The sequence below is a fragment of the Nansenia antarctica genome (genome assembly GCF_963989245.1).
Source record: "Nansenia antarctica genome assembly, chromosome: 16".
Lineage (NCBI taxonomy): Eukaryota > Metazoa > Chordata > Actinopteri > Argentiniformes > Microstomatidae > Nansenia > Nansenia antarctica.
The window spans coordinates 4,138,847-4,155,451 of NC_137686.1; the positions used below are offsets into that span (position 1 = coordinate 4,138,847).

The 16,605-nt window shown below is 43.3% G+C and overlaps 1 protein-coding gene across 1 annotated transcript; it reads right to left on the minus strand.

Moving 5' to 3' along the window:
- Window positions 1-314: 314 nt before the first annotated feature.
- On the minus strand, window positions 315-2,324 carry LOC308171852 (5-beta-cholestane-3-alpha,7-alpha-diol 12-alpha-hydroxylase-like). Its single transcript, XM_080546756.1, has one exon. The coding sequence runs from the start codon at window positions 2,309-2,311 to the stop codon at window positions 767-769; it is 1,545 nt and encodes a 514-aa protein (XP_080402882.1). The 5' UTR covers window positions 2,312-2,324; the 3' UTR covers window positions 315-766.
- Between the last annotated feature and the right edge of the window lie 14,281 nt (window positions 2,325-16,605).

Consider the following 16,605-nt stretch of genomic DNA (forward strand, 5'->3'; position numbering starts at 1 on the left):
CTTTTCCCAGCAGGATACACATGTGTGGCTTTTCATGTGCTAATGAGGAGTTTGAAGAATCCCAAGTAAAGTTGTACGTGCTGCGGGTTTCTTTTTGCTTTTTAAATAAAATATAATCAAGTCTTTCTTCTAGCATGCAGCAGTAGGTGAACACACACAACAAACATGTTGGCCTTTTTCAGTGTGTGAACTTGTAGCAGTGTATGTACATTTACCACAGAGAGTATTGGATGTGGGACACATCATAATAACTATATTTATGTTGTGTAATGGTACAATATTGTGGAAGAAAGGTAGCCTATCATTCATGTCGATCAGCTTTAAAGATAAACACATTTTATTTGATCTGATTTACAAATCTCAAGAGAAAACATTTAAAAACTAAAAAACATTTCCTATAATGTCAGTGTAATCCTATACAATCATAAGCTATGGTGCACAGGTTATAACCTAAACACAAACAGCACAGCAGAATGCATACATTCAGTGGTCCACTTCTGCATAGGGATTGTGTTCAACATCTGTACAGCACTAGTACTATTTGCAAATCCTGTCCTGTTACTCATCAGCATCTTTTTTTTTCTTCTATTATTTTCCCCTCTACTACAACATATGACAATCATGCTGTTATTGTAAATAGATTTTCTATTATTCAAGATATGCAAATGTTCAGGCACCAGCTAGTGTAATACTCATCATCAGATCAACAGTTTAGCAGATTAAAGGATACATTATAAGTGTTAGTATGTTTGTGTCACTCAGAGGTTTAAAACCTGAGTCTGTACCGAAACTGGATCTCCCTGGTTGGCTGCATAGATCCAAAGCCCCAGCGTTTGGTGTCAATATCCGGTATCTCCTCATTTGGATTTTGGAGCTCAAAATCAAAGTACGTGAGCATGAGGAAGACAAACTGTTTCAGCTCGTTGGTGGCAAAGAAACGCCCGGGGCACATGCTGACCCCCGCGCCCCAGGGCATATTGTAGTACTTCAGTTTCTTCCCCCCCTTGTTGAAATCCGTCTTTTTGCCTCCGTCCGGCATGAGGAAGCGATCGTATTTGAACGCGAGCGGGTCGGGGTGGACCTCCGGGTCCATCTGAACGGCGGTGTATGGGAAGAGCGCTATGCGGTCGCCCTCTCGGAAGTGGTACTCATGCCCGTCGGCCATCTTCAGCGATACCTCCTGCAGCACGGCCCTGGTGAGGACCGGGGCGGCCGTCAGGCGCAGGGTCTCCTCGACAGCGCTGTCCAGGACGGGCGTCCTCAGCAACATGTCCCGGGTCAGGTCGACGAGGGGCCCGCCGCGCTTCACTTCCTGTCCCGTCTCCCTCAGCACCTCCTCCACCTCGGCCCGGACGGCCTTCATGGCGTCCGGGTGCTTCATCAGGAAGAGGAGGAGCCAGAAGGCGGCGGGCCCGGTGTTCCCCTGGGACGCCCACAGGAGCAGGAACATGTAGCGGTTCTGCATGGACTCCTTCATCCCGTACTCCTCCCTCACCTGCTGCTGCTCCCTCACCCAGCCGCTGATGTTGTCCTTGGTACGGACCTTCTGCACGGACAGCACCTTCCAGAACAGCCTCTTCAGCCTCTCCGCCTCCATCTTCGCATTGGGCGACGAAACCCCGTAGGCCAGGTCGGGGAAGAGGCGGTCGTACTTGCGGAACTCGCGAAAGAGCTCCTCAGACTCCACCCGGTCGACCTCCCTGGCTTTCTCCAGGCTCCCAGAGGCCTTGGCGGTCTCGTTACCAAACAGGGCCAGGTAACCCGCCCTGAAGACGATGTTGTAGCTGTAGTTGAACAGCCCGTCCTCCATCCAGGTCTCACGGTCGTCCTCCTTCGGGCCGGAGCCGATGCTGTGCAGCATGAGATTCTGCAGGTTGCTCATCATGGCTTGCGTCATGACCACCAGACCGTCCCCCATGAGGTGTTTGTTGCTGGACATCTGGAGAAACTTGTGGTCGTTTTCCATGCTGTGGTAACCAAACACTTTGACCACCAGCTGCCTGGCGAACTTTGTGAAGTCCAGCTTGTCGCGGGCCTCCTTGACGAAGGACCCGAAGGACAGGGGATCCATGAGGAATGTGAAGTAGAAGCCTCCCAGCTGCACAGTGAAAATATCCCCGTGCTTCTTCTTCATCCTCTCCAGGAACTTTGCGGTGTCCCTGCGGAACTCAAGAACGTGACCAAGCCAGGGGATGGGACCCCTATCCAGGGGGGGCTCCCCAGGACGCCGCTGACGGAATGCGCCGAGGAGGTATAGGCCCCCCAGCACGGAGGCTAGCAGAGCTAAAAGGATCGGCACAAGAAAGCCCATCGTCCTTACCCCAAGCACTCACAGAGCAGAACTGTGGCCCTGCTCAAATACCTCTGTGTTAACCACTGTCCAGCTCCTCCCCCTCGTATAATGAGTAATCCAACCCCTGAGCTTTTTCATTGGAGACATCCTGCCAGTTTTAGTCACTTTGCGTGACACACAAAACTAGGTGTGTTTGGTAGCAACACTTTTCTGAATTATGATACCATTACCATGAGGGAATTCAGTATTCATGTTTGATATATGTATCCTTTATTTATACAGGTCTCTTATGTATCTAGTCCCAGGACACTTTGGTACTGTAGTAAACTGCAATATAAAAATAAAGGTTACTCCGATACCAGACAATCATCCAACCTGTTACTGCTTTGTGTTGGCTCTATCTCCAAGGTTCAATGAGTACATCCTTACAATTAATGATCCATTGATACAAAGTTCACTCCATTGATACATAGTTAATCAATTAGAGTGCTGTGCATTTTGTAATTAAATTACAGTACAAGTAACTATCTGTTGTTATCCAGATGTATACCTATGGTTTATCAGTTTCAAAATAATGTCTTAAACCTTATTTACAGCACTTTTGTGAAACGATAACAATGTTGCTTTAGTCACTTGTCCCATGTCATGGTTTAAGGGTAAAGATATTACAATATGATGTCAGTAGTACATCATAAAACTAGTCTAAGCCAGATAGTACCTTCTCCATGGAAACAGAGGGACACAATGGGAATTGCAGAAATATTGAATACTATATTAGGAACTCATTTTAACTCAAAATAAAATAGATCTTTGTTATATTCAATACATCACTGTGACCAACATAGTTACCTATTATCTCATTTACACTCATATACTAGATTAGTCTAGTCCTTCTTCCTGAGAAGTTAATTACGTATTTTCCTGTACAAATCAAGGTCATAGATAAGGACATTTATTGGGACAGTAGTTCATTAACATCACTTCAAGTTTAAGGTCCAGTCAGCAATCCAACACTACACTACGGGGCGGCTGTGGCACAGGAGGTAGAGCCGCCGTCTAATGATCGCAAGGTTGGCAGATCGGCGGTTCGAGCCCCGGCTGGCCACATGTCGAAGTGTCCTTGGGCAAGACACTGAACCCCAAATTGCTCCCAGTGAGCGGGCCGGCGCCTTGCATGGTAGCTTGCCGACATTGGTGTGTGTGTGTGTGTGTGTGTGTGTGTGTGTGTGTGTGTGTGTGTGAGAATGGGGGAATGAGAGGCCGTTGTAAAGCGCTTTGGATAAAGGCGCTATATAAGTGCAGTCCACTTTCCTAAAAAGCATATGTAGATGTGAAGCATGATGGTAAAGCCGGATGTACAGCATGCCAGAATGTTTTGGATCTGATAAAATAGCACGGAAAAGCCCAGCCATCAAGATTATATTTGCTATCCACCTGAGAAGTGGTAGACTCATGCTGCTTTTACTTCAAATAAAGATTGCTTCTATATTAAGATCGGACTTCATTACATTTCTGTAATTTCTGTGTATAAAACTACTGAGAACAGACCATGACCACTAGTCAGACTTTGAAGCCTCTACAATGATTGACAAGAAAGCACACAATAAACAATACTTGAACATTGATTTAGGGTGTAAAAAAGGAAACTTTCATAAACATCCCTCTATCCCTCTCATCTCAAACAAAGTTGGTATATTTGGGGGTTTTGATATACCCCTCTTCTAAGATAAATAAAATATATAATTTGTATAATTCCACAAAAAAGATTTGTTTCTGTTGTGGTTTTAGACCTAACTTATGCTGTTGATTGATAGTTAAGTACCTAAACTGAACTGTACTTCACTGAAGATTTGTGGTTGGTCGGTGGTATAAGAAACTGATTGTAACGCCCCAAATCAATCAAATTCTAAGAAATACAGTTCACTCTGCTTTCGTTTCACACATGTGTACATTATAGACTGGAATCAAGACATTCATTATTGTAGCAGAAGAAGAATCATGCTTTTGCCTAACCTGGACATTTGTAATCTGTAATTGATTGAATTGGGGCCACGCTGAGTTCAGATGTCCTGGCATCTAGGGGCATGCTGCCCTCATGTGGCTAACAGTGGTAGTAAAGTTTATTATATAAAACATCTTGGCATAACAATATGAAATTAGATGCTCTGTTACTATACCAGACCTGTGGTGGAACATTTGGTGGATTTTATCTGTGTTTGTGTGTAATATGTGTACTAATTATAATCTATGTGTTTACATCTGTAATTTGTGTAAAGCGTGTTATGTCTGTAATAATTTTGCAGTGTATGTGTGTCTAATGTGTGTAATCTGTTTGTAATGTATAAAGAATAAATAACATACATGTAATCCCCAGTACAATTTCAGACGGTTATGGCCATGATGAAAGCTCTACTAGTGGTCACATGAGCAACTAACTGTTGTGGAAATCTTAAATTCAGATTAACTGGTCCTTGGTGAGACATCAGGCAAAATAGCATAAACACAATACGTGTCCTTTTGAGCATTTAATAAGTAGTTTGCAAAGTACGGCACTCCATCACAAGCAACAGAAAGTTCAAGCAACAGAGCTCACAGGGCATACAGACTCTTTATACCTCTTGCTGAGCTCTCTAAGCTCAAAGTCCGGACCACTGTCCCCATCCGGACCAAACGGCAAGTCAATACAGACCCTGTCCATATGTGGTGTTATGAATACAATACGTTATGAAGTGTGACGTTTTCTCGAGTACACAATTTCTACAACTAGTGTAAATGTAGTTGTATGAATATGTCTGAGTCAGAAATAAATATGGAAATAAATATAGACTGAGCCGTGTGAGCCAGTCTGAGCCGTGTCTGTGTTGCTAATCCGATATGTATATGTAAATGGTACATTGTAAATGGTACATTGTTAATGGTCAATTGTAATTGTGTACATGTATTCTAGAAAACACACTGCCAACTAGCGATGTGACGGTGTAATTGCAGAGCGACCTACGCAGAAGTATAAAGTGCGAGAGCCCTTACGTAGGCTACGGCGTAGACGCGCCTAAATTCGACGCAGAAGCATAAATCGGCCTTTAGATCCCTAGAGCGGATCTCTCTAGCCAATCCAAAATCAGCAATCTTGATCAGCTCAGGCCCCATTCACAGCAGGTACTCTGGTTTCATATCCCGGTGGAAGAATGCTGAGTCACACACACACATACAATAAAAAAAAGAGTAGTTCCAGAGAGTATAGTATCACTACAAAACAGATTCAGGTTTACTGAGATAGCAGAAGTTGAATATCGGGTTCTTGGGAATGTCAAGTAGTCAGTTATATCAGTCATCTTTCATTAACAATATGTTTTTTTATTTTTTATTATTGTTTTTAAATATTTTACAAATGATTGTTGTTTCATGATATTTCGGGGGAGCTAACTCATTGATCATGCTCTCTGGAGAGCCCCCTAACCCTAACCCAAACATGCTCTCTGGAGAGCCCCCAAGTTCACATCGCATGTTTGGTTCTTTTTTTCAGATGTTTAACGCTACATAGAGACATAAGCAGGACAGTGGCGCCATATGCGTTTTTTAAACATGGAGTATGCCAATACACACATGCACACAAGTACACGCACGCACACAATACACACATGCACACAAGTACACGCACGCACACAATACACACATGCACACAAGTACACGCACGCACACAATACACGCACGCACACAAGTACACGCACGCACACAATACACGCACGCACGCACACACACACACACACACACACACACACACACACACACACACACACACACACACACACACACAAACACACACACAACCATGTCATGTCATGTCATGCAAATAAACAGACAAAAGAACAGCAGGACAAAAGCATCTTACCATGCTTGTGCACAAATGCCAAACCAGACAGCACTTGGAACAAGACGTTCCTAATTTCATTCTCAGTGAACATCTTGTTCTCCCTGGTAGCAGAGGAAAGAAAGATGAAGAAAAAGAGAGACAAACAAGGAGAGATAAGGAGAGTGCATGCAGCCCATAGGACGCGTGGAACCATGGCTGTGTCTGACAAACACAGGCGTGTGTGTGTGTGTGTGTGTGTGTGTGTGTGTGTGTGTGTGTGTGTGTGTGTGTGAAAAGAACATCTCTTGACTACTCGATCTCTTTATAAGGTCAGCTGGAGCAGCATCCACTACAGGACCTCCTCTTACTCAAACCATGTTTACGGTATATCAGTTCTGAAACGTGTGCAGGCTTTGGTTCTAGTCCACATGATCTAGGTGCTCTAATGACTTTGTTTTAGGCTCTCTAGGGAGCTTAGACGTAACATTTTCCTGACTCCACTGATACATGTGTGTTTAGGATTTAACCTTAGAGAATTTTATAGTTTACATTTTATTTGTTTTTAACGAACGCTTAATGATAAGTGCTGTAGTTTACCGTTGCCAAACTAGGCAGCTTACAAGTTGTAAGAGTGACGGCATATATGATGGAAATGACTGATCATTTTTTATTAGCCTTCTTATATAACAGCTTATTTTATGTTTATTGTGATTTAGCCAATTGATTTTAAATGGAAATATCTAGTGAATGCAGGTTATTACTGGATTTTGAAATATTTAGATTTTTTCTAGAATACTGTGATTTGATCTTCACAGAACATTCCATCGCCAATGAGGTAAAGATGTCGTCACAATTTACAAAGAAAAGAAAAGTTGACCAAGAACACAGAGTATTCAAAGAGGAGTGGACAGACAAATATGCTCATTTTGCCCCAGTCCAGCACAAAGCCCATGAGTTTTGACAGTAGGGATTGTGAAGAGTGGCAATGTAAAAGGTCACTATGACACCAAGCACAGGCATTTCACTATGACACCAAGCACAGACATGTCACTATGACACCAAGCACAGACATGTCACTATGACACCAAGCACAGACATCTCACTATGACACCAAGTACAGCCATCTCACTATGACACCAAGCACAGACATGTCACTATGACACCAAGCACAGACATGTCACTATGACACCAAGCACAGACATCTCACTATGACACCAAGCACAGACATTTCACTATGACACCAAGCACAGACATCTCACTATGACACCAAGCACAGACATCTCACTATGACACCAAGTACAGCCATCACACTATGACACCAAGCACAGGCATTTCACTATGACACCAAGCACAGACATGTCACTATGACACCAAGCACAGACATGTCACTATGACACCAAGCACAGACATCTCACTATGACACCAAGTACAGCCATCACACTATGACACCAAGCACAGACATTTCACTATGACACCAAGCACAGACATTTCACTATGACACCAAGCACAGACATCTCACTATGACACCAAGCACATACATGTCACTATGACACCAAGCACAGACATTTCACTATGACACCAAGCACAGACATTTCACTATGACACCAAGTACAGCCATCTCACTATGACACCAAGCACAGACATTTCACTATGACACCAAGCACAGACATTTCACTATGACACCAAGCACAGACATTTCAACAACAGTATCCACAGAACACAGAGGCGAGGACAACACAACTTTGACAGTTTAAGTCTTGAATCAACAAACTAATTGTTTGTGAGATCTATGAAACAACAACACAAAGCAACTGAAGCCACTTCAGTTGCTGGACACTCAATCACACCATTTGTGCCTAGGTTCAAGCAACTGATTGCAGGCAAACAATGCCATTTCTCCCACTAGGCATACTATATATATATATATATATATTTTTTTTTTACACAATCAAACAAAGAACCAGCCAGCACAGAAATTTACTTGAATGTATTTTGACTGTGTTGAACTTGCATGTTGCTTAAAAGTTATAAGTGAGCTGAATAAATGTTATTTTGTTATCACCAATCGTTCCAGACCTCTGACCTTGAATGAAAATCAGATGCGGACCTTTGAGTGATACGTTTGAGAACCCCTGCATTAGGGAATGGTCAGCAGGAGACAGGCTATGAGTGACACTGAAGCCTAGGTCAAAGGTGATCTCTTGACCCGTATGTAACCCCCTCCCTAGAAGGAAGGGGTCATCTGCTGGCCAACCATGTGTTCACTGTGGCCCAAGTTGGAACTCTGTCTAGGGTTACAAGTTAAATCTCACTACACATTCATAATAATGATCAATAATAGTACATTCCTTAATGGCTCGTTCGAATGAGAGTATTACACAATAATAAACTGTTAGTATTATACATACACATTTTGCCATTACATTAACACAAGTTAACATTATATGTAGGAGCCATGAATATGATTTGTGAGTTTATTTGCTTGTTTGTTTATTGTTTGATGACGTTATGTTCTTCCTTCCGGAAGTCACATGATTATGGGCGGGGATAGCCCGAGGGTAACTTAAACACCTGTTCACCTGTATTCTAGTGGAGAGAGAGGGGAGACAGGGTCGTTGTATTTTTTGTTGACCGCATTTTCGTTATATATTGTTTGTTATTTTCTTATTTTATATGGAAGGTATGGATGTTCCAGAGTGTCAAAAGGGAGAAACTAAACTCACTGAAAAGGCCTTGGAGAATAAGATTGAACATCTTCAACGGGAACTCAAATTAACCGTGAATGAAATTAAAGGGCTCATACCACAAATTAAATCACTCATGAAAACAAAGGAAAATGTCTCACATGTACAAACCCTTTTGGAGAGTTTAATTACACTTTGTGAAAATGCTGCCATATCACATAGGACATTGAGGCCTTTACTCCCAGAGGATGAACAGATGAAACAAAATGAATGGTTTTCTAGTATTATGGAATACAGCAGCACACTTGAAGGGGATGTTGTACAGTGGTTGAGTGAGCCAATACCTGTTGAACTTCATATACCAGTACAGGCTGTCTCCATAATCACAACAGATGATATACAAGATGTGGTAAAACCCAGCGACAGTGTATCAAATGTGGGAAGCAGAGTTTCTAAACCACAGAGCTCTGCAACAGGCAGAAGGTCTACTACCTCTACTATATCCTCTGCATGTCTTAAAGTGGAGGCTGACCTGGCAGCACTACGGATAAGACAAAAAACACTAAAGGACAAACATGAACTGGAACAGGAGGAAGAGCAGCTACGTAAAAGAAAGGAGCAACTTCAGCTGGATGAGGAAATAGCAGTGCACATGGCCAAACTGGATGTGTTTAGATCTCAGAGCGTCCTAGGTGGGAAGAGCTCAACGACAAAGCATTCAGATGGAATGAATTAATATCTGGGAAAAGGACAAGGGAAAGCACAAACCCTCAGAGCTAAGGCCTATCCATTTCTTCCTCAAATGTCACTAAAGAAAATCAATCACGACCGCTTGGATACAGCAGGAACAAGGCCCAAGGAAGAATACCCATCTCAGTTCATTCACTCTGAGCCTATGTCATTTAGACGCCACGAACCTGAGCCACATTCACAGTATAATATTGCTCCAGACGACGAGGATAAAAACAACATGTTGAGCATTATGAGAAAGCAAAATTAAATAACTACTCTGTTGGCCCAACAGCAATGCCTCTCATTTCTGCCAAAGAGAGAGATACCAATCTTCAATGGTGATCCATTAAAATACCACGCCTTTATAAGAGCATTTGAGAATGGTGTGGAAAAGAACACTGCGAACCACAGTGACCGACTCCATTTCCTGGAACAGCACACAAAGGGTCATCCCAAGGAACTTGTTAGAAGCTGTCAGGCTGTCAGCACATTGATCCAGTGAGGGGATATGCTAAGGCCAAGGTTTTATTACAGGAACAGTTTGGAAATGAGCAGAGAGTCGCATCTGCTTACATGGAGAAGGCTCTTTCATGGCCCCCCATTAAAACTGAAGATGTACAGGCTCTTCAGGATTACAGCTTTTTTCTGAGAGGCTTATAAGGAAGTTGCCTTACCAAGTCAGGGACAAGTGGAGAACTGTAGCCTGTGAACTGCAGGAAAGTCGCAGACAGAGAGCTACATTCATTGACAATTTGACATCACTCATTTCATTGAGAGACAAGTGAGAATCTTAACCGACCCAGTGTTTGGGAACATACAGGATGCTCCATCACTGATGACAAACCGAGGCATAAGCAAACTCAATCTACCACCTCGTTCCGGAATTAAAGGAACCAGCTTCGCCACCACTGTAGGCCCCGTTGAAAAACGGATCTCAGCTTGGTATTGAAGAGAAGGAACATAGTCTTACAGTAAGGAAGACCTGTCTTTTCTGTGGAGGAGGACACGCATTAGATCTGTGTCCCCTGTTGTTCTCACACAGAGAAGATAGGCTTCTTGAAGGAAAATGGTGCCTGTTTTGGCTGTTTGTGTGTTGGGCACATCAGCAAAGTTTGCAGTAAATGGATTTCCTGTGAAAAATGTGGTCTCAAACATCCAACCATACTTCACATTCCATCAAAGGAAAGGGATGGGTACTCCAACCAAGCTGAGAGGAAATCAGAGGTGTCACTAGACAACACCCTGGTGTCGAGTGGTCTTACTGGGGCTGGTGACCATGACTGTAAACTCCCCATAGTTCCAGTACAGGTTAAGTCCAAGAAGGGCAGCAAGATTGTTACCACCTATGCTTTCTTGGACCCAGGAAGTACAGCAGTATTCTGTACAGAGGCTTTAATGCACAAGCTTGACCTTACAGGGAAGACGGCACATGTTCTCTTACGGACAATGGGCCAAGAGAAAATGGTGAGTAGCTGCATCGTGTCAGGACTGGAGGTCTTATACGCAGGTGTGCATGCCTGTTCACAAGGGGAACATCCCAAGACAGAGGGATATTCAGAGATGGCCTCATTTAAAGCATGTCCATTTGCCGGAGATCGATGCTGAAATTGAGCTGTTGATAGGGACACATTATTTCTAAGGCCTTGGAACCACTGCAAGTCATTCGCAGTGTTAATAATGCTCCCTATGCAACCAGGACCATGCTGGGTTGGACTGTGAATGGGCCACTGAAAGATGACAGCAGAGATGCAATGGATTGTGAGGAGCCAGACCTATCAGTAAACAGAGTGTCAGTTGTGAATTTGGATGAACTTTGGCAGCAGCAGTTTAAGACGGACTTCCCTGAATGCAGCATGGATGAACAAGCTGGCATGTCAAGAGAGGATCTGAAGTTTATGGAATTGGCCACCAACTCAGCAAAACTAGTGAATGGTCATTACCAGATTAACTTATCTTTAAGGAAACGGGATGTTATCATGCCAAATAATAAGAAAATCATAGATCATATAGCAACAAAAAAAATCATATAGCAGCGTGCTATACACCTGAAGAAAAGGCTACAGAAGGATTCTTCTTTTCACGTTGATTATACAGTCTTCATGAATGACCTTGTTGCTAAAGGGCATGCAGAAAGGGTGCCAGGGCCTAATTTTCTCCTGCTACCAGAAAGCAAGTGGCCTGTCAATCCCGAAGACGTTCATCAACTTCAACCAGATGACCCTGAGGTCAAGAAAGCCGCTACAGTGAATACTGTACATGTCATAGAGGAGGCGGATACAGTTACACGCATGATCCATTACGCTGACTCTTGGACCCATCTGAGAAAGTCTGTGGCCTGGATCTTGAAATTCAAGACCTGGCTCTTATCCCTTTGTCAGAAGAGGAGACAATTGAGCATGGCACTTGCACAGTCCGACTTAGATGTGCAACGACGACAACGTTCATTGGAGAAGGACATGGTAACATTAAAGAGGAAGACTGTTGCCAGTTGCCAGTGGAGGAACTTGAAAAGGCAGAACTGGAGATTATCAAGTTTACCCAAAAGAATAGGTTTCCAGAGGAATACTCCAGGCTGCAAAATGGCAAAAGTGTGAAAGGGCATAGTCACATCTATACACTCTACCCGCGGATGGAAGATGGTATTCTGAGAGTTGGTGGTCGACTCAGCAAGTCATCTATGCCTGCGGAAGCTAAACATCCCATAATACTAGCTAAGGATTTACATATATCATCCATTATTCTAAGACACATTCATCAAGAGGTGGGACATGGTGGTCGTAACCACATGTTATCCAAATTGCGTGAGAAATATTGGATTATTGGCGCCAGTACAGCCACAAGGACCTGTCGACGGTGGAATGCTCAGCCAATGTCCCAGAGGATGGCAGACTTACCTTCTGAAACTCCGGGTGAACCTCCGTTTACACATGTCGGATAGACTATTTCGGACCTTTCCAGGGGAGGAGCAGAAGGAGTGTAGTGAAGAGGTATGGAGTCACTTTTACCTGCATGGCCATACGAGCAATCCACATTGAAGTGGCACCTTCACTGGACACGGACTCTTTCATAAATGCACTCAGACGCTTTATAGCAAGACGTGGTCAAGTTCAGGAACTGCGCTCTGATAACGGAACACACTTGCTAGGAGCAGAGCGTGAATTGAGAACGGCCATGATACAGTGGAATCAGTCACCTATTATAGTCTAGCAGGAAGGGCCCTCAGATTTTGAGATACCCCTACCCGAGGTAGAGCAAATGACAACAATGATTTTTCTTATCTTTAGGGTCTCCCATTAATGAAATTGATTGTTGTCAAATTTTATTTTTGGGGAAAAGATGTTTTTTTGGTTGTTCTTTAGAGCTACCCCAATCCCTGAAAAAGAGCCAAATTAGACCAGGCCGAATATGGGGAAGGTGACAAAAAAGCCCATAACTTGAGAATGATCACTCCTTTCCTCTTCAGATTTGCTGAGGTATGAACCAGGTGGTTGTCCTACATCACCAAATAGTCAGACAACTATTTACCTAAATAAATACTGAATTATAGTCCTGTAAACTTAGCTTTAGTTTAGACGGAAATTGTACTTTTTGGTGACAGGAACATAGGACTCCATCACTTTTCTCTCATTTATCAGAAAAACAGAAATCCCTGAAAAATATATCATTACTGAATTGTCTAGGGTGCTATTGAACAATAACCAGTAGTTGTATGGAAATATCTCATACAGTTCTATTGCAAATGAGATTTCTTTAGACATAGGCCTACCTCTTCTCTGATACAGTCAAATTCCGAATGGGGGATAAGTGGCATAATAGCCTATAAGTTAAGAATGCTCACTCTGATGGTCATTATATTTGGAGAGGGAAATACCAGGTGGCTGAACTACATCACCAAATAGTCAGAATAAGAGTAACCCAATCAATCCATTTTCCATTTTCTTTTTTCCATATAGGAGTAGCGCAAATTCTCTTGCGACTGGCAAAGACTCTTCCAAGCTGGCAGAGAGTCCAAAATGGGCCAGATCTTTGAGCTCGCTGAGATGGGTCTTGAGTTTGTTGAATGCTGTTGTCTTTCCTATTCTGTACAAACGACTTGTTGTGTCACAGCCAGTGAGTGCATGACATGCTGGTAGACAGTTAGACATGTCTTTTCCAATCTTCTCAGATATGGTGTTGATGGGGACATAGCTCTCTCTCATTCCATGGCCTGTATGCATGTACACCAGAGATGAACCAAACATTTCTTTGCTTGCATAGTATATGAGCAGTACTTCCACATCTGTGTCATCAGACCTCACAATGATGCGGGAATATGACTCTGCAAGATGTATGGCATGGAGCACCATCCTTGTGTCTGCCTCCTCCTGATCACTGTACAGTGATGTCAAACTGCTGACTCCTGCTGTGCAGATGCTCTTCACCTCCTCCCCTTTGTCAAATCCACCTGCCAAGATGATGGAGTCATCTGAGTGTAGTCTCTATGGGGCTGCAATGACAATGTAGTTGCTCACAAACATGCACAGTGCAGTCTTGTTTCCACTACTCCTCAAGTACTTCCTGTAGTTTGGGACATTTGTGTTGCCAGTGATAACATGTGTAGGCCTTCCATCACCTCCACCTCTCCTTTGCCTCTCCAGGTCTTTGATTGACTGTGGGCCGTCATACCTGTCAAATACCATGACCACACATTGCATTTCATCCTGCCAGCAGCCCGGAACCATGGTATTGCTTCAGACATGCAGTTGAGATGAAGGTCAAAGTTAGCTTCACGCTCTGATCGTAGCATTCTGAGTAAGAGATCAGCCCCTTTGAGGAAATTCAGCCAGTACTTAAAAGTTGCTGATTGTTGAACTCCCCTCTCTGAAAACTGTTGTATTCTTCTCCTCAGTTCAGGACGGTCTGTCTCCACTTCACTTAAGAACTGTCTGGCAGAGACCTGGTCGTCGCCATGAAAGGCATGCTGCACATCTCGCAGGAGGTGTTCTTGTTCAGCAGACAATGGACTCTGGCCTTTTTTGTTCAGCCAGGAGACCAGTGCCATCCAGAAGAGCCTGAACAGAGCCTCTGAAACAACCTTGATGCTCCTCACACCTCTTGTCAGTTGTTTCCCCTGAAGCATCTGCCGAGCTGTTGCGTCAGCATAGACTCCAGACTCGGTTATCATGTCAAAGAGGCCCCCGTCTGCATACACCTTCCCAATGCTTGCCAGAAAGGCCATGGTGATGTGCATTCCTCCAATTCTCATGGTGATCTTGCCATCCAAAGCTTCAGGTTTGCTCCACAGAATTTGCTGTGCTTTGCTGTAGATGGCAAGGTCAGCAGTTACAAGTATATGCCTCTGTCCCAGTTCTTGAGCAAGCTGTGTGAGCTGCAAAAGAGCTGTATAGATTGTAGATAGGTCTGATGGTGAAGCTCTTATGAAGGGCATATATTGTACTGTTGTTAATGGGATGTCTGACGTGGATACATAGGCATTGAATGCAGACCATCCTGGGATTCTCTGGTCTTCTTCTTTCATGATACGGCTCACCTTCCAAAGTAAGTCTTGGCCTTCTGCTGCCTGAGCTTTTGTGCTGTCTGATTTGAGGACCTGTGGTAGAACTGCTGGTGGTTCAGATCGCCTACCTGGCTTGATGTATCTGAAATTCAAGAACAAGTCATTAGGCATCTTTTGTCATATAATTCAATCTTTAACAAAATGCCCTTACAAACAACAACACTCCAGATTCCTTAGATTATGATGTGTGACCTCACAAATAATGTGTAACTTGAATATTGGACAAATGCTAGTCTGACTTACACAAGTGTAATGTGAAACTTGAAGCCTCCAGTGCACATTACACATTTTACATTTTAATATTGGATTATATTGCATTAACATACAGTATATCCGAGCCATTTCAATCAAGTATTGCATGTGTCTGGCAGATAGTTGGTCTATAATATTTACCTCTGAACCTCTTCATTATCCAAATCACAGCTGTCCAGGGCATGGAGAGATCTCTCTGGGATTCTCAGGATGGGGTTGTGTGCTGTGGCAACATCACCTCTTCTGTATACAACAATTGCCATGGAATCTGTTGTATTTTTGCCATCCAGCGTCTCTTCATTCTGGTCAAAGTTGTCAATGGCTGCATCAATTATCCCATGTTCTGTGGTTCTTGTCAGTCCATTTGGAATGTAAACACCTTTGCTTCTCTGTAATTGATCTGCTGCTACTGATGTGAGAAATTGACGCACTTCATCATACGACACACAATGACCCATCATGTGTAGCTTGTTGATAAGGGCCTTGCTGCCAAACTCATGATGGATCATAATCCCAAGTCCTAGTGTGATAGGTGTACGCCTGCTGCAGCACTGTGCAATTAGATCATGGCAAAAGGTTATAACACTTGTGTTATTCTTCAGAGCTGGGTCCTCATCACAGGTCTGCACATTTTTAAATGCACCTGCATTGACACACCAGTTCACAAAATCATACAGAGTGTTTGGCACATATTCACTGCACTGGAGAAGGGAAAGCTTGTCACTGCTTATGTAGAATTGAGGCTCATGCTCAACCTTTTCCATAGTTTTCCTCAATATACCTGCAGCCTGGTGGAGGATTTGAGTGTCAGTGAGGGTCTCTGTTCTCTGTGGAGGCATTGTCTCCCTGTCTTCTGTTATGTTTTCTCTGAGGAGAGAAGCTTCTCTCATTGCATGGCCAACAGTCATGGCACCAGAACAGATCAGATCAGATTTTCCAGGACGTTCAATGAAGATGAGTTTATCCCCATAATGCTGGTTCATCTTTTCTTTGAGTTTCCAGGATTTATACATTGTTGGTTCTGTAGCTGTACTCAGTTTTCCTTTATAGCTCTCAGTTACAGCACTCAGTGTTGTGACAGTCATATGCTTTGAAAAAACTGTCTTAGTTAATTCTTCAGTTAGCTCAATGAAAGCTCTTTCATGTTCATTTAACTTCTTTTCTGTTAAATGTTTGTTTCTAGCTGCTAGAATGTTCCTTTCTGAAAGATAGTGTCCTAGGCAACTTCTGTGATACT

Excerpts from the sequence above, each read along its gene's own strand:
- LOC308171852 (XM_080546756.1), bottom strand. The coding sequence starts at position 2,311 with ATGGGCTTTCTTGTGCCGATCCTTTTAGCTCTGCTAGCCTCCGTGCTG.